A 19,845-nucleotide genomic window follows, 5' to 3' on the forward strand; every position below is an offset into this window, starting at 1 on the left:
TTGTTAAAGCAGCTGCTTTCAACTTTTCAGAGAGGGGAGTGTGCCTACATAATGTGTGACAGGATACAGGAAGGCAAATATTGAAAGAGTGTTTATATCATTGCAGTAAATTAGATTATTGGAATTGACTTCAACAGAATTATACTGAAATTACAGAATTTATTTATACATTCCTATTCAAGCAGCAGTCTTTATTTTAACCTCAAATTACTTTTTCCAACTCCTATGCAGTTATGTATTTTAAAAACCTGAAAACGCAGCATTACTTCTTTAACAGTTTTCTAATTAGATTCATATTTTTGTTATTAAAGTGATATTTATAATTTTGTCAGTCAGTTACACAATAAAAAATGTCCAATGCTAATACAGCAGACCAAAAATGTTATGATGTTTTGAGGTTTTATCGCAACAGTACTCTAAAAGTACTGACAACAAAGATCTAAGGACAGGAAAAAAAAATACTGCATAGTGAATGTTTCATTTATCTAGTAACTATTAGAGTGAGCATGTAACCCCTGAAAAATAGATAGGCAAAGATCTGAGTTTGCTTTTTGTTCACCATCCTAAAATAGTATTTCATTCCTGATACAGTCTTGATAGACCCAGTTAAAAGACACAACTCACACTAACATCACTAAGTAGTCCCCTTTTATTCTGCATTCTGTCTAAAATGTTTCTGACTTATGGTTGGTCTCAATGATCTTCCAACCTAAAGCATTCTAAATATTCATGTATTTTATGAAGAAGGTTTCAGACAGTCTGGATTTCAATGTTCTTGAGAGCATCTGACAGCCTGAAGCCCCAGATGTGCCCTGGCAAGTTGCTGACTGACTACTGCCTGACAAGTCACATGTGCCATTTGGTCTTCTAACCGTCTAGGAAACAGCCCCTGTCTCCTGGAAGAGGGAGCAGACTATTGCAAGCAAATGTGCTCCTGCCAGATTGCCCAGCAAGAATGTGTCTATGCTCTATCTGGTCAGCCAGACATGTAGGAGTATGCATAGTCTAGCTGGCAATCTGCTCACCAGCAAATGTGCTCTCAGTCTGGTTTGAAAGAATGTACTCTTTTCAAGGGCACAGGGGGTCTGTGCACATGTTCTGCTAGCGCGGTTTAGATGCTTACTCCTCCTCAGCTTTGGGCACAGGCAGCAGCACAGAGAACTGGAGTGGGGAGGCAGGGCACAGGAAAAAGGGATGCCTTTTATCACTGCCTTTAGGACACTGGATGACATGGCAGTGTTAAGTACTACAGTTTTAGCATATAGTAGACCTACTTTTTCTTGGTTTTTTTAGAATTATCACTACTGAAAGAAGTTTAGACAGAAGACAATGCCATTTTTTGTGTCTTGCATGTTTGTGAAGATAGTTATATTTTTGCTTCTGAACAGAGTATGAATGATCATGGGGAGAATCATCCAGCACCATATTCAGCAAGGATATAAATATGGATACCAAAAATACCACTAGGCTGCAGATTACCGTAATATTAATTATGTCTCTGCAAAAGTATTTACACTCACTTTTACAGGTAGTGCATATTCGCCACCAAAAAAAAAAAAAAAAAAAAGAAAGGGGAACCAACCACTAAAACTGGCTGAATTGCCTGCTGAGACCTTACATAGGCCACAGTAACCAGAAACTTTTAATACCTGACCTTCATTCAAATGGCTCTGCTTCAGCAACCCTATTTAATTTCAGAACTTTACTTTATTTCTTTATCCTTACACTTTATCTAGCATTGTGGTGACTCCTTTCATATCCTATGTCATGGCTGAATAATTCAACGGCAAGTAAATTCCTTACATTTCTCCTCCATAGCCCTCAGCACAAAATGCTGATTGGTACTTTGTAGACCTCACTAAGAAGATGTTTACATTTTTCCTTCAACACCATCACCAAGGAAAGGCAGTGAGAGGGCTGCTGGAAAAGGCACTCCGTGTCTGTTCTAAGCATGCTCTCAGCGCTGGCAAAGCACTGCAGCTGGTACCTCTAAGTATTCAATGCACCTAATTCTGAATACATTTGGAGTGCTTGTAAGCTCTTTGCTACTAAAACCAACTCGAGGGTGCACAGCTAAAACTGCCCTGATTTATATCTTAAATCTGTATTTCTCCTGCAGCTAAGACTGAGGATATTTTTTTATTTTTTAATATTCAGATGTTTGCTGAAATTGATAATCAGTAAGCAAACAAGAATTAGGTCGCCCAGAAGTAATGTATTTCCCCACCTCCCTCTCAAATAAAAGAGCTCCATTCTGTAATGCAAAGTGTATGATTGCAAAGCTTATGTTTTGGGTATATATCATTACTGTTAGCAGTCTCAGTATCATTTTGCCCCAAAAACCTGTCATATAATAGGCCGTAATAATTCTATTTATTATGATGCTAGCTAGATTAATATAAACAAAAACCCAGTATACATGCAGAACCTTCACATTCCTACCTGTTATCAAATATACATTATCCTATGTAGATTACAGACCACACATCACTGCAACTCAGGGCATTGATAAAATATTTAATTAATTAAATACAATGTTCATACAAGCATCTGCCTAAGAAGAGGGAGATCTAACACTGTTCACTGCAAGTTCCTTCCTTTTGTACTACAACTTGAAATATACATGATGTGCATGGTAGCAGCAGAGTGGCTTATGCTTAGTCGCCACAATCCAGCGTATTTATTACATGCTGACTGTATAATTTAAAGATATTTCCACATTACTTATCCCATAACATGCAATGGAGGGACAAAAGGTGACTTTCCCACCATGTTCTGAATTGCTACAAATACCTACCACAATATTTAATTCCATGAGTAAGGCAATGTGGGCAGAAACTGCTGATTACAGATTAAGTTTACAACATCAAAATTTCAACAACTTCTCTACTCGGGGAACATTAATAATGGTGTATCCCATTGGAAGGTATTAGGTATCTTTAAAACAGTTAAGTGATTTGGTTTCTTTTAATTACTTCCTGCCAATATCCATAATTTTCTCTGAATGTCCAAAACTAACTTAAAATTCAATATAAAATTGCTATTGTTTTTATATCATCAAAAAGGAAAGATTAATGACATATTTTAGTAATTTAGTAATAAGTGGCTTTTTTCATTGTTCAAGCTACATGCAATCCTCAGTGGATCTTAGATGTATGTTAGAAAGGTATTTAATGCCTATTTTTCAGTTGCCAAGGTCAAACATCACCTAGTATGTATAGGGAAAGAGGAAACATCTGTTGGAATAATTTATTTGACTAACACAGAGGTTAGGATTAAAACACGCTAATTTCTTTGGTCCGATACTGCATTTCAATTAAACAATACAGGTATTTGTTCAGTTCGAAAAAAGTTCCTTCCTTTGCTTGTGAGCACATTCATGTAAATCCCTAATTAGTGGATCTGGCAAGGGAATACTATGATTTGTCTTTTTTTCATATCTGCATAAGCTCTGAAAAAGAATATTTCTATTTTTTGAGGTTTTGGGGTTTTTTCCAATTTATGTTCTAAAGAATTCACAAAACTTTAAAACTTTGGTTTCTATGGAATTCCTCTACTAACAAGATTAGAATACATCTCAGGATCAGTGATTACACGTGAAATTGTAAGGCACAGCAACCTTCAGCATCTAAGATGAAAGTCCCATTTAGAAGTTTTTAGAAAATATTAAATGCATGTCATGTGACTGCAGTTTCTTCAAACCTTTCTGTGAAATCAGGCTAAAATCTTCTAGATTAACAGTTTAAAAAAAATCACTTAAATTGTTTAACTTACAAATGTAAATTAATAAAAATATAGACATTTCATTTCAATCAAGTATGGAAGGTGCTGTCTTTGCCTTTTTAGGGTCAAAAGGGATTTCAAAAGAGCTGCAATTGTATTTCAGATTTTTAATACTGAGAAAGTATTTGCCAAGCAAAGAAGCTCAACAATGGACAGCTTTTTACCATTGTAAAGCAGAATCAGAATGCTTTGTCTCAAAGGGAATAGCAGAAGGTCTTACAGGAGAAAAGATATTGTACACACATGTTCCATTCTTATTTAGGACTAAGGGGAATGGTAAATGCAAAGCACAGCTTTACTCAGCCTGGCCCAAAAGACAGGATGCTAATAGAGATGACATGCAAGATGACAGAACACTGGGCATGTGGACAAACCCATCTTACAACAGAATTTAAAAAATCCCAACATTTATATGCATGAGTACTAGTCTGTATCCCTCTGAATTTCAGAAGCCTGTACTATTCACTGGAAAATAATAGTGTACTACAATAGAAGTACTAACAATATTACTTTTTATAATAATGAGTACATTGTTTCTGTACTTCTTGGTTTTACCTGCTCCACTGCTTTGTGCTTTCTGAGAAAGAAGAAAAGTTCAATAACGGGTACATATATGACAAATTCAGTTTCTCTTTTAGACCAGAATATACCCATTGCCATGTGATGAACAAAAATTATTATTTGAAAGAGAGGAGCTTTGTGATTTGCAATTCTTCTTCTCAACAGAAAGGCAGCTATTTTAAATCAGAACAAATAATCAGAATAAACAAAACTCATAGAATGGAAAGTGGTAAGGTGTCAAAAATAAAATAGCATTAAATGTTGCTCAGTTAAATTGCCAAATATACTAATAAATTCTAACTTGAATGTAGAATAGAATACTACATTTACTAATTTAATTACAAAAAAATGCCCATGTCAGTTGCATGCATTTATTTATTTTATCAACAGCATTGTATAAATGATGTGGGTTTTTTTGTTGGCTAGTTCAGCTGATAAGCAATAAAACTGTTACGTTAAAAACAGCATTGAAAATCTGAAAGGAGTGATATTAGATCCCAAATACTTAACTATACTATTGCCACAAGTGAAACTGGAGCATAGCTGTTAGAAGTAAGCTGTAATGATGAAAACTGATTGTTTCTCCTTCTCCAGATAATTCTGTCCACAGCATCACCCTTCATCAATTGTCCTCACACCTCAACTTCTGAGAATCAACTTCAACATTATTTTACCTTTGTGGAAAATGATTACAATTAAATGCATATGACAGAAACTAGTAACATTAAAGTTACTGCCCTTAGCTAGTCCACTGATTTGTAACCAGAAACTGAAGTCTATTATCCTGTGTTTTACAGAAATAAAGACAATAAATATAACATGGTTTTAAAAAAATATTTCAGACAGGCAATAACCAACATAACTAAAAGGAAGTTGTTTGAGAAACGCACCTGAGTTTTTATCTGACTTCTTCTTTCACGGATTCTTGGCAGAGGTTTTCTTTCACCTTTCTGCTGGTGAGCCAAATCTAAAAAATCTGTTTTTTCTTTTTTTTCTTTCACAGAGCGACGGGGGTGAAGAGGAACTGTGAAATAAGATGTTTGAAAGTCAGCTGCAGAAAACAAAAAGAAAAAAAGGATTAATTCAATATCCCAAGTCAAACCATATATATTCAGTGTAATTGATCACAGGTTCCAATATATCTCATTACAGAAAACAATGTAATGAACCTTAAGGTATAATACCTCAGATTTGATAACTGAGAATGGAAAACTTTGAATGGAGTTATAGAAGGTGCTGCAAACACTGATGAAGGTGAGTATTAAATCAGGTATTCCCATTCAGGTAGAGTTATTTGAAAGGTAGTAAATTCAATTACATAGCACCTCCTTATAACAGTAGTTTTTCAGGAGACCATTTCAGAACCATTGCCTTTTACATATGGCTTCCAAACAATGAGCAGACTCATTTGGAAGCCACATTTATCTTCTGAAATTTAATTTATCTTCTGAAAGCTACAGTGTAAATGCCCCCAATTTTATTTTATAAATATGGTAATTCAAACCATTTTGAATAATTTCAAGTTAAATGTCTGTATCCAAGTCCTTCAAGACAGCAAGACATGCTGTTAAGTCATTTATGTTTTAACCTGCAGCCAACTCTGTAACAACCACCCTTCCCACCATTTTTAAAAAACTTCAAAGTTTATTTCAGGTTTTGCTTGAGTTTCAAAACTAATTTGTTTTCCCACTTGAAGAACAGGTTGCCTTTAAACCTCAAAAAGGGTTTGAGGCTTTTTTACTGCCCAGATTTTTTTTTTTTTCTTTCCAAGTTAAAAACTTGGACTTCTGCTGGACATGTATCTTGCAAAGGCCCTTAAAGGACTGACAATATACAGAAATCAAATAAGAATAAGCAAATAGATTTTAAAAGTCTGATATATTTTATGCATATTTATTCTATAATGCCCTACATTTTTAAAATATGGATGTGAATGTGAATATTTACATAATCAAAATGCACTAGCAACCCCTTTCCATAATTCTGTCTGATTGGGATGTGAGGGAAAAAACCGATATATGAACTAGTGCTAAAATTAACAAGTATTTTGGACTCATCACTGGTACAAGTGTCTTATAAACAATTCTTAGTATATTTATTTTTAGCTGTAATTTTATGATTTCTTTAAGTTTTAAATAAGCATGAGGTAATTGATTAGTTTGCTTACAAAATTCTACATTGGCTGCCTGTTCATCAGTCATTCTTTCATTGCTTTTTTTTCTGGCAGCTCTGGAGGCTTTCCAATTTATTAAGAAACGTCTTTCCATTTCTTGAATTTCTTTCCCATCCAGGGATTCTGCAAAAGAGAACATTTTCTGTGATACAAAGTGAACTAAAGGATTATACAAAGTTGTAGGTAATGTGTATTGGCTCCATATTAATTCTCTTCAAATCTTTTTTCATTTTTCTAGTATTTTGGTAAAGAAAAGAATACTCAATAAAGACTGATATTCATATTCAAGCTGCAAGAGAGTTAACATGTCTTAATTACAAAAAAAAAATCTACAATTTTATAAATTTCAAGGGAAATATACATATTTCACTTCTGGTTAATATGCAAGACTTTCTATAACGTTCTGCAGAAAAATTATGCTCTTACACAGGGTATAGATAGATGCAGAAATCCAGGTGGAGAGGGAAACTGCACGTCTTAGCAATCAAGGAATTCTACTGATCATGGAGACAGTCACACAGATTTGCCTCTCTAAGGGTAACTTCACTCACTTAGGTGCCATAAACTTTATGCTCTATGAGTCATTGGTTGCATCTGCATGTTTGAGTCAGCCCAAATGAAATACCTCGTGTGCCCACAAATTTAGGTTGCATTAGAACTGTCCTAAGGCGCTGTTGTTTTCATTATGCCAATAGGCTTTTTCTTTTTCTAAATGGCCAATATTTTGTGCTCTGAGAAAAACCAAGTTCTGTAATCATAACTTTAAAAATAATTGCCACCTTTATCCAAAAAAAGGAAAAAATTAGCAGATTTCTTTTTACTTATTTCAACAGTATAAATATTTAGATATAGAAGAATCAGTTTCTTCCTTTCATACTAAAATTTTATCCAAAATAATAATAAAAACTGCACCATAAGTGTTAAGATTAACAAGTACACTCCAACATAAGTGTGAACTGCTTATAAGTTTAAGGATGAATGTTATATGACAAATTCAAACACAGTAAGGTGGGATCTGCATAAATGGCACTGTACAACACAAACACTTTAGTAACTACTACAAATTGATAGGGGAATAGATAACACTGATCTTTGAAAGTCAGTTTCACAACATCTGGAATATGAACACAAAAAACTGTCTTGTAACAATCTCACCAATCATCTATTATAAAACAAATGATTACTAGGACTAATAGCAAAAGCCAAACAAGATGGTTTGTGAAGCTGATTACAGAAGCCATTTTAGCTTTCTACATAAATTAAAAGTTCATGATTTGACATAAATATCTATAGCAGTACCTGTGTTTACATGCAGAGTGCTACCCAAGAACAATTAATTTTTCAGTTGATTCCTAAAAGACTGGGGGTTATGGGTGGGCTATTGATTTAATTTTTTACCTAAAGTCAGTGACTGTACTATAATCCTATCCTTGTACTTTGGTTTTTGGCAGATGGGGTTTCCTGTAAGATCTATTCTGCGTAGCTTTGTCCATTTTTTTAATACAGCCTCCAAATCCTGTAATTGAAACAACAGAACATTGTGATTATGTTTCCCCCTCCAGAGTAAAATTCAACAGTAATGTGATTTGTTCAGCCAGGCCCAAATCCTGCACACAGAAATAACTTCAATGAGACTATTCACATATATTATGCACATTAAGAATGTGCATTTCCAAAGAGAGTGGTCCACAGCCTCCCCTGAATATATCAAAATTGTACAGAGGAAACAGTGATGTTGGAAGATGCTGCATTTTTAAGGATACAGTAATGCCGGCTATGGAAAATTACCACTTCAATCCCACTGATAAGCACCCAAAGCCTAGGAACTAGCAATGAAAAAATTCGTATTATACACAATTTCGGTTAGTGCATCCCCAAGGCCTTACAGAGCCCTTAAGAGTATCATTGTGTGGAAGAATAAATACTTTACACAGATAAAGTACAGACTAAAAAAAAAAAAAGCTAAAAATCATGCAATCCACAGTGGACTGCCTCTCTCTTTATATATATGTAGAACTGTATTTTACAGGAGAAACAGTAATCCCCTTCTTACCTAACTGTGGGTGGTCAGTTACAGAACTGGCCTACACAGTGATATTAGTGAAACATACCTTTCTCCTTCTCTGTTTCTGTCTGGTTACCCAGGGGCAGTATGACCTAGATGAAACTACTCTGTCTTTCAAATACAATAAATTCAAGTTGAAAACATGCAAAGTTTATCAGATAGGTCCTTTCTACTAGGCACCTTACTTTCTGAAATACTTTCTTTCCAAAATTTAATTTAACTCTCACTCTTGACAAGTTTTCTTGTATGTGTGAAAAGCTTAAAGAGGGATTCAAGACAATAGGTATAAATAGGACAGAGGATTTATGTTCTGCTGTTGTAATAATTTGGAAAATTCTACTGAAACCGCAGAGAGTGTAAAACTACGTAGCTTGATGCCAACAATGAAGTCTCTAGCAATGTGGACATCTCTTAGCTCCTTCAAATTTAGAAATTTGCTTGGGTAACACAAGCAGGGAGAATTCTGCTTTTGCTGGCTCATCTCCCTTGGTAGAAAATCTTCTTGGAAATATTCTATCAGTTATATAATACATGTTTAGAAAAATCATGTGGAAGAGAAAGTGGTAGCACAGCCTCATACCCCCAAACCATGTAACTTTTGGTCTATCTATGATGATGGTGATATCATCTATTGTTATTTAGTGATAAAAATGAATTTTTAGAAAACTATTGAGCAAAAGTTTGGTTCTGTGAGGATCAAGACTGATAAAACAATGCAAGAAACTCTGAGGACTAGTCCACATGAAGAAATGTTAATAATTCTTGTAATGTTATTCAGCAAAGCTTAATCAGTATGTATGAGGATAGCAACATGATAACACCCACAGTTTAGGCGCTAACACTTAATCACAAATAAAATTTAGGGGCAAAATATTTTAGGCTAGACTTACTAAAAAAAAATCATTTAGCAAGTATATTTATTTATCCTTACCTAAGTATTCAGATACTATAATTGAAGTCTATAATGTGTTCTAGATTTCATTAGAAAGAATTTTTCCTAGTAATAGTTTTGCAACACAAAGTTGTCTATTACTGAAACAAAATGTATACAGTTTAACTTTGATGAATGTATACAGAGTCCTGTAGATTTTTGTTAGCTGTTACTTACTTGATAAATGACCCTGAACATGCTTACTCCAGTGTATGTTTATCTAAGAGCACACTAATCCTGTGCTGAAATATGATTACCCTTTCGATACGCTCTAGTTGTTCATTGCCTTCCTGTCTCTAATAAAGTGCTTTCACTTCCCAGCCTTTCAATAAGCTGTACTAAAGGGACCAGACACTCTTCTGGGCAGGCTCCGTTTGATAAATGATCATGTCATGCTATCACTTTGAGGTCTGCTACAAAATACTGACGAGCAAATTATATTCCATCGGGGAGGGTGGGGAGGGGGAAGGGCAAGTGCCTGAGTAGGCAGCTGTAGTGCTGGCAATAACTTCCTTACCAATTAACAGTGGCCATTTAAGAATTGGTATTTGACCAGTATGCTCCCGTTTTTATTGGAAACGTCTAATCCAACTGCCCCAGCTACATCTACAGACAGCCATTTGTCACCAGTTTGATTACCTGTCATAATCTATTTGAGAAAATCTATAATTTTTCTCTTGTTCCTGACTCAATTCTAAAGCGAATGAATTCATCTTTTGTGATATCTCTTGTCATAATCAATACTGGGCAGAGGTTGAATAAATTAAAGACTTGGGAAATACAGATTTTTCCAGGAATTTCTAGCTATATTTTTTTCTATCTATCCAAAGACTCACACAACTCATAATATTTCCAAAATTAATGAACTTAATAAATAAATTATATTCTGGCTTTTTGTAAAAAGGAATAGTTGTGGGTTTTTTTTTTAATTGACATAGTGTTTTAAAAATTTCCCTAATTCCAACCCAAGTACACTGTGGTCTAGAAGACCTTGTGATCCTGACTGAAGCAAACCAGAACCTTAATATGATGAATAAATGAAGTAGCAAGCAACAGAAAACAAATAAAAGCCACTTCTATTAAAATCAATTATATTTTTGATAACTGACCTGAGACATACTTTTTGCATGCGGTAGCCAGTCATAGTTATTTTGCATGAATTCAGAAAAATTACTTGATTTTCATCTGCCTACTGCTCAGACTGAATTATATAAACTTCAGTCAAGTGAAACAAGGTCATATGCCTTGATGTCTGTTAATTATGCTAACAAAGCCCTCTATTAGCCACGACCTTAAATGCTTGAATTTATTGAATTTATTAGTCCTAATTTTTAACTATGCTGAAATCAAAGTGGCATAGGTAAGAAATCAAAGGAATATGGGTTTTCAAAATAAAGTGAAAAAACGGAAAGAAATTTTAAAATATAAAATAATTCTACTAAGTACACAAAAGTGAGAAAAGCCTACATAAGATTGCATTTCATGCATTTCTTATGCCCTTCATATTTTCCTCTTTCTCAGTGATTCCATGTTATTCCTGCAGTTCACCAGATCTGCTCAGACACAGGTAGCTCCTCTACAGCTTCTCTTCCCACCAGGTGAAGCACAGCTGGGTACAGAGCTCTCCAACACTTCCCTGTCATGTGGCTCTGACACAATCTCTGATCAATGCCAGACATTCCTGGGGAAGTTCTTGAGGCAGTGATGGCAAAGCAAGAAAGGGAAAACAGGGGATATAGTGCTTTTGGCATGAAAAACAGGTATATATCAGGGTTTTGATAACAGAGGGGCAAGAGGGAGGAGAAGGGAGGCAGCTCGTGTGGGAATGAAAGAGCCTTTGCTGCATGTAACAAGTTCAGCCAGCAGAACCAATTAAGTGTATAGAACTGTATAACCCTAAAATCCTTGCAGCTTTCACAGCTCTAGAATAATATATGCCATGCAATATGAAATTCAGGAATGCAAAAAATATTGAAATATACTCAAAACTTCCCTCAGCTATTTTTTGAACAGTCAGTGGCTGTATAAGATTGTTCTCCTGCTAGATGTCCACTGTGGGCTAAAGCCTCTTACACAAAGTTAAAACTGACTTTTTAAAAAATAATTTTCATTATTTACTGCTTTTTTCAACACTTTGGTTTTTTATTTATTAAATAATTTATATTAATGATAAGGTTTTTTTTAATTTATATTAGTGATAAGATTACCAAAATGTAATCCCTTAAAACTCAGTAATTGTAGCTGGAAAGTTGGACATTCACCTGCATTACAATGTATATTAAACACATTTAATATGTTCATTAATTTTACAGATCTGCGAAGATATGAATAGAAACACTTTCCCTGTTCCATATATTTCAAAACTTGGAGATTGTTTAGAAAACACACAGAACAGTCACTTTCAAAATATACTGGAGCTTAATATGAGTGTAATGAATAGCAAACTCAAATGCTAATTGTATAATTTTTCAACAGTTGTTACTATATAACATAGAAATCTTCAGGTCTAACTGGTTTGGCTAAATGTAATTCTGGTTTTCCTGATGATTAAATGATGAAATTTAATAAAGAATAAATAACATACACAGTTACTGAATAATGCAGTAATTTTATCCTCTCCTTATTCTGTTTCAGAGGATAGTGGTTTTTCCTCTAAGATACTGAAAATGCTGTATCCAAACTGGCATCCTCATTCTTAAAATTAATTAGTTCTTTGGCTATGACAATTTTCTTTTAAGATCATCACAACAGAAGTATATTTTATTTATAAGAAAGAAAGAGCCAATATAATTTTTTTTGTAATGTGTTTTATTCACAAATTGATTCCTTTTAAAAAGGGAAGATTTGGGAAGATTGCCTATTTGAAAAAAGCTACTTGCTATTTTGATGTAACCAACATATTCAATGTGAATTTAATTACTGAGCAAAAGCCTACATGAATTGTATTTTGATGTAAATTCAATCACAACTGCCAGCCAGGACTTGAAATACAAAGCATTAATAGTTCTGTAGTAAAAAAGAAGGGCATAATTCAACATTTTTAATATTATAGTGTAAAAAAATGAAGAGTCCAAATAGAGTAAATTCATCTAGATAACTGATAGGTTATGCATAGAAAATACTGCAATCTCCTCCTTAGTAAAGAGAACTGCCAAATTCTCTCAACAATCTTAAAAATATGTTGTGTTCTCAGAAGTAATAAAAATAGTTATTTTAATAATTACTAATCAATGAAAGTTAAGTTTACTTAGGAAATAAAATGTTTATGCAAACCAGAAATGAAAGAGTTTATTTCAATCAAGACTTTGTCTTGGTGATTTTGGCTACTATTTAAGCCAATTCATTTCAATATTAATTAATAAAATGATAAATTTTTACATCCTAGGTAAATGCTTCTCCATTTTTAGTCTCAGTAGGATTTTTATATGATAAAAGAGAGCATGCTTGACAAGCCAGATTTAGTAACTGCAGAAGTAAAATTTCTTTATTCAGGCTAATTTCTTTATTCAGGCTAATTCCTGAACACCCATACTTAATATAACAAATATTTACTTTAATACCTTCATATGTTTAAGTCGATTGTCTACTGCTTTTAGATAAGAAAGATTTTCCAAAACTGCCAGTTCTTCTAATTCATCAATGTTGTTATTGCTGATATTCAATACAGACAATGATTTCTGAAGGAAGAAAAGCAGAAAAATACTTTTTTCATGCCATGTATGAGTCAAGTTGTAAGTTATTACAGAAAATTATCTTAAAAGATGAACAAACATATGAAGAAGAAATATGCAAACACCACCTCCACACACCATACAGACTGTTTTATGTTGGTGCTCCACCTTGTCCTAAAATGTAATTTATTTTGGTTTTGGAGTGAAACCAAAGTAAGATTGCTTCTCAATTATTTGAGAAATTCTTAGTAAATAAAGAAATTTTTGGGTTTTTTAAAACATGTTCAAATTCTTTACAGAGTTCTGCAAGTGCTACAAACTCTACTTTTGAAGTATGAAACATACATTGAAACTGAGTGCATTTTTACAGAATCATAGAATGGTCTGGGTTGGAAGCGACCTTAAAAATCATCTAGTTCCAGCCCCCTGCCATGAGCAGGAACACCTTCCACTGGACCAGGTTGTTCAGAACTCCATCCAACCTGGCCTTGAACACTTCCAGGGATGGGGCATCACAACTTCTCTGTGCAATCTGTTCCAGCATCTCACCACAGTCACAAGCAGAGAATTTCTTCCTAATAGTTATTCTAAACCTGCCCTTGATCAGCTTCAGGCCATTACCCCGTGTCCTATCACGGCACACCCTTGTAAAAAGCGCCTCTCCAACTTTCTTATAAGCCCCCTTTAGGTACTGGAATGCTGATATAAGGTGTCCTTGGAACCTTCTCTTCTCCAGGCTGAACAACCCCAACTCTCTTAGCCTGTCTTTATAAGAGAGGTGCTCCAGCCCTCTGATCCTCTCTGTGGCCCTCTCTGGACTTGCTCCAGCAGGTCCATGTTCTTATACTGTGGGCCACAAGATTTCATCTGAACTGCAGAGCTGAAGCCCATATGTGCTACCCCACATAATCTCTTAACAGCTGGACTACACTGCTTTTCTCTCAGGCTAGATCCTATAAACCTCTTGGTATCCATACCTCTGATCCTTACCCCTTTTCTGGAACAGTACTGAGCCACATATTGCACTTTGCCATTTGTAACAGACAATAGTTACAGAGATATTTACATTTTAGATAAAAATCTAAATGTGTTTTAGCTGTTTATCTCAGGAAATACTAATGTAGTTTCACATAAAATTAAAAAGTATATATCTCTAGACAATGACAAGGGACTCCGAACCCAATGAGTTTAGAATTATACAAGAAATAAGACCATGATTTGGAAAAATCTCTATTTCAGCAGTTTATACAGGAAAACTAACCCCTTTCAAAAATTTGACCAAGACCTACCATGCAGATGGAAATTACCAGTATCATCCTGATAAACACAGTTCATAAACTTAGTCTTCTCACTCAGATTCATGACATTGTCATCATCCAAACATTGGCCTGTGGTACACACAGAGCTATACAGCCTCATGATTTTATCTCTTTTATCTCTGACACCATTAAAAGAGCCAGAAACAGATTAAGAAGTAAAAAGCAATGCCTTAAAAAGGCTCCCAACACTTAGAACCTAAAGGATAAAACAGAACATTTTTACATTTAGCTTCTACAAAGATGTTGCATCATCAAGAATGCAAAGTTGCTTCATGGAAAACAAACAAAAAACCAACCAACCAACCAACCAACCAACCAACCAACCAACCAACCAAAAAAAACCAAACCAAAACCAAACCAACACATCAAAAGGCCTTAAATAAAAGCCACAAAGAATAAAAACTAGACCAGGCTGCTGAAAAACATGGAAGAATTTATGATACATTATTATCCTGGGAAGATTACAGCTGTAAAACTTCCCTTTACTTTGATAATTTCTCCAATGTAGAAGGGACAAAGCACAAATGATCTCACAGTAATGACTCATTTCTATTAAAGAAAAACAGCAATGCATGTCTTGGATTACATAATCTCAAAACAGGAAAAAGATAGAGCTAGGTCAAATATTTATGATATTCATGTCAACAAAAGAACTCACTTTTTAGTGAGTTTTTCATCTTCACAAAAAAAAGCTTATCAAGCCCTGACTACACTATGGGAGATACAGCAAGAGGAATTTTTATAGTACAGAACTACATCCATTAGCAAATAAATCCTTCTTTTTAACCTCTTCAACTATATGTTTTATGAGCAATTAACATGTTGAAAGACAACTTCAAAGAGATTTCCTGAACTCTTGACATAACACAACATAGAAGAACTGCAGAACTAAAACTAAATGCTTTTGATTGTGTTGTTCTTAATATCCAGGAAGAAAAATCTGTTTGTGCCTCTTTTTTTCATTCCATTTTTCTACAGAAATACAAAAGGCAATAAATAAACAACTATACCAATCAAAACACTGAAATATCACCAAACTAATTCACTACAAATGAAACAGACTAAGAAAACTAAGTAATAAATTCCAACCCCTTTTTTAGTTAATTCACATTCTGTTGGTGTAGGGCATCCACATACTTCCTTATTTTCTCTCTCTCTTGATCCTCATTTTCATCCTTCATAATGAAAAAACGATGAAGTAGAATTTGCTGGACACCTTATAAGAGAATTAGGGTGGCAGTCTCTTGGTAGAATTTGAAATAATGCCACCAGTTGGCAAAGGAGGAAAACACAGAATGATCAGCTCCTAATAATTTCTTCTAAAAATACTGATCTCCTGATAATTGGTTCATTGTAATTCTCAAAATATACTTACTGCCAGGGAGTTAAGAGATACTGGATCAAAGAGAAGCTTTTCACCAGAAGGGAGATGTTGACTTTCAATATGTAGCTCCCTCAGTTCTCCTACTTTATCTAAACCCTCTACTACAGTGATATAGTTGCCTCCTAAATACCTAAAGGATAGAACACAAAAGAGATTTAATATCCTTTGAAAGTAAGAGCAAACACAAGGCTTCAATATATCGAAAAAAATATTTTCCAAGCATTATTGAATAATACCTGGAAATTATGATAGCTAAAGTAAATAACCTAGCATACAAGTAGAATATACACTTAACTGATTCAAGCAGTTTTTTGCAGTTTTATCTACTGCTATTATTATTAATATTACTAGACTAAAAAATAAAATCATTTAAATGTAAATATATATGTCAAGATGATATGTCATTACTTTTATCACAGAACATCTCATAAAAAACCAATAAGCAATTACTTCTATTTGAAAAGCAAAATTTAAGAACTGAAAGGACTCTAATGATGCATAATTTAAAAAAATTCTTAAGTGTCGTAACTATTTTTTTTACTAGTAAAATAAATACATTCTTTTCAACTTACAGTTTTTCAAGTTTTTTCAGCGATGAGAGATTTTCTATACTTGAAATATGATTGTTCTGAAGGTAAAGGTGCGTTATGTTTGAAGCAAAGTCCAAGTTCTGGATTTGGTTGATTTGGTTATCATATAAATACAGAACTCTCAGATTTTTACAGAAAGAGAGGTCACCCTGAAACAAACAATAACATGCTGCTTAACTTTCAGTCACTGCCTGCTTCTGGAAGCTATTGATTGTTCTTATATTTAAGTTCTGATGCATGATTTATAAATTTTAACCTTTAGTAAACATTTCTAAAAACTATTTTTCCTAGAAAACCAGAGTTATTATATATTGTCAGTTATCTACAGATTAAAGACTGAAACCTGTCATTACTATTTTGCTCTACAGAATCTGAGGACTACAGGCGTCACCAGCAAATATACCACATCCAGTGTGACTTCATTCCCTTCCCTGTCTTCATCAGATGGATTTCAGAAAAGCACAATTTTTTGTGTAGTCGTCCCCATTTAACTGCACTGATGTAACTGGAAACCAGTTCTTGGCAAAGAATTACTGGTTTTTACAAAACCTTGCGCTTCAATCTGTTTTAATATGTTTCTGAACTCAAGTTTACACTCAAATGTTGAGTTTATTTGAACACATTCCTATGAAACAACTAAAGGACAACTCCCCATGAAGGTTTCTGTAGAACTTTGCTGTGGCAGCTGATGAAGCAGACTTCATCAAATGGACTGATCCAATTACTAACTTGCTATGGCTGTGCATAGGAATGGGCTGAATACACCCATTTGTTTGCAGCATCTGTTCACACAGAACAAGCAATTTCTTCTTGACTGAAATCACACTTTTAGAGCAGAAATTGAAATTCACCACATACAACAATGTAGTTGTTCAGGGCTCAGCAGTTTCAAAATTTACTCACTATCTTGAGGGGATGTGAATTAACTCAGAACTTATTGAAATGTGTATACATTTCCTATTATTAAACTCAGAGGAAGGAGGACTGGGTTAAGTTTGCAGGTTTAGTCTTTGAAAATTAAAAGCTCATGGATTATTTTTTAAATGAGTAAGCCCCAGGGAGCAATTAAAAAAAAAAAAAAGTATATTTTTAACCTGGCTAATTTGAAAAAGCCACTACGCCAGTCCAAATTTGTTAACCTCACTCGGGTTATTTCCTGTTCCTGAACTCTCCTTTCCTTTCTCAGACTTCCTCTGAAATTTAAGGAATAAATCACAGAGAGATTGAAAAGATTATGCTGTGAGGTAACAAATTTGTAAAACTTGGCTTTCCTTGTTTGTCTCTCCAACAATGAACACCTCATCTTAACAGTAACTACAAAGCATTAGAGTAGCCAGTTTAAAAGGAATAATAAAAAAGAAATCTTACAATTGAATCTATATTTTTATCTGATAAATTCAGATGAGTTAATTTTTGTACATATTGTCCAAAATCCTCTTCACTACGGTTCTTGTGACCAGCATTTTTAGCAATTAGGTCCATTGTTAGTCGAACCATGGTTCTGTAATAGGTCAAGCTGTTCTTCTGTTTCTTTTAATACTGTATTCCACGTGCTCTTCTAAGTAATATTACAGAATACCTTAAAAACAAAAAGGAAAATGTTATATTACTTGTACCCCAGATCTTCAACAAAGCTTTCATGTGTACTTCAATCAGACATATCCTCACCAACGCTCTTTTCATTTACAGTGATACTACGTTGCTTATAAAATCTTACCCCTTTTATTGCTGATATTTTATCAAGTTTTTGGTGCATTAATAAATATTTAAAACTATTTTTCTATTTGATTTGTTGATTCAGTTTGCTTAAGAATAGTATCTCCTAGTTTTTGTCTTTTTCATACAGAAATATGAGCACAATGCTCCACAGTAGGCATAATTCTCACACATAGTAGCTAGTTAATGGAAGCTCATAATCTGATTATAAATTGGAAAATACAGAAGACTCTATAAAAGGTTTTATGGGCTGTGAGAGGTGGTATTAAGCTCCAGAACTCTTTATATATCTGCACAGCATTTTTGTCATACACAAAACTGTGAGTTTTTCCCACTAAGTCATATTACAGAGGCTCTCACAATACCAACTTTTTTTCCAAACTCCGGCTCACATAAGTGAGCTTATAAATGACAGAATGGGGGAGAGGGGAGAAGTCAAGCAGCTAATATTGAACGGGATGCATAAACGATCTGGGGATAAAGACACCCTAATGGATAGAACTTTATGACACAGAATAGAAAGGCCACCTACTTAGCCAGTAAATATACCAATGTATATTATGTATTATAGCTTGTATACAAAAGCCCCACATTAGTGGATCAGAACAACAGAGGAGACAGCAAAAAGCATCCCAGTGCCAAACCTCGCACAGAGAATCCTCCCTGCCCACATTACAATTAGGAGAAACTGAAGAGAAGCCAAGATCGAGGCTGTGAAGACAGAAGAAACTTCCTTTCTTAGTAAGCAAATCTGAAGCTCAGTAGCTCTCCTTTATCTATACGGGATTTGCTTTTTACTTTTATTTTAAAAAGTGGGGATGAAGAAGAGCTGAAAGGACATTGTGGGTTGCCTGTTTTTCTACTGTGAGTTTCTTGCTTTTTATATAAAAAACCACCTTTCAGAGCCTCTTCTCAGACTTTTTTCCAAACCCAGCAGAATAAGCGAGAGGCAGCCGGGCAGGTCTCCCCTCCCTCGATCCCCCACCTCCTTCCTACCTACAGCCGCGCGATTTCACACCGCCCTCCCCGTCCCGTGGCCCCGCCACCCACCGCCTCCCAGCACGACCACTGGGAAGGCGGCCCTGATGGCGGGCTCGGGCCGAGACCCGTTCCAGGCTCCTTCCCGAGAGGAAGAAGCGCACCCGGCCCGGCTCTGGCTCCGGCTCCGCTCTCCCCTCAGCTCCCGGCCCGCGCGCGCCGCCGGCTCCTGGTTGCCGCGGCAACCGCACGCCAACGGCCGAGGGGCGGGGGATCCGCTACCGGCTGAGGCGCGCGCCCCTCGGACCAATCAGCGCCGAGGAAAGGGAGAGAAGGGGCGGGGCTTTTTGCCCATGCGCAGCGGGGATTCCCCCGCGGCTTCGCGCGGGCCGGCCGCGCTCGTGGCCATGTTGGGGGAGGTGGGGAATATCCCGAGTCGGAATGGGACCCGCAAGGGTCATCGGGTACCGCTCCTGCACGGGGCACCCCAAAAGTTACACCTTGTGCCTGAGTGCACTGCTGTGATGCTTCTCGAACTCTTCTTAGCCTTGGTGTTGTGACCACTTCCCGAGAGAGCCTGTTCCAGGGCCCAGTCATCCTCTGGTTGGAAAACCTTTCATGATAACCATCCTAATCCTCTTCTGACACAACTTCAGGCCATTCCCTGAAGTCCT

At 35.5% G+C, this 19,845-nt stretch overlaps 1 protein-coding gene across 1 annotated transcript; it reads right to left on the reverse strand.

The window, feature by feature from the left end:
• Positions 1–4,942: 4,942 nt before the first annotated feature.
• Positions 4,943–18,010, reverse strand: PPP1R42 (protein phosphatase 1 regulatory subunit 42). The gene is made up of 7 exons (XM_059856186.1): positions 17,846–18,010; positions 16,460–16,626; positions 15,879–16,017; positions 13,074–13,190; positions 7,916–8,033; positions 6,512–6,640; positions 4,943–5,395 (listed from the first exon to the last, which is right to left on the reverse strand). Exons 1-7 carry the CDS (start codon positions 17,972–17,974, stop codon positions 5,136–5,138), a joined length of 1,059 nt encoding a protein of 352 aa, XP_059712169.1. The 5' UTR covers positions 17,975–18,010; the 3' UTR covers positions 4,943–5,135.
• Positions 18,011–19,845: the final 1,835 nt, after the last annotated feature.

This window comes from Haemorhous mexicanus, chromosome 1, assembly GCF_027477595.1.
Source record: "Haemorhous mexicanus isolate bHaeMex1 chromosome 1, bHaeMex1.pri, whole genome shotgun sequence".
NCBI classification, from domain to species: Eukaryota; Metazoa; Chordata; class Aves; order Passeriformes; family Fringillidae; genus Haemorhous; species Haemorhous mexicanus.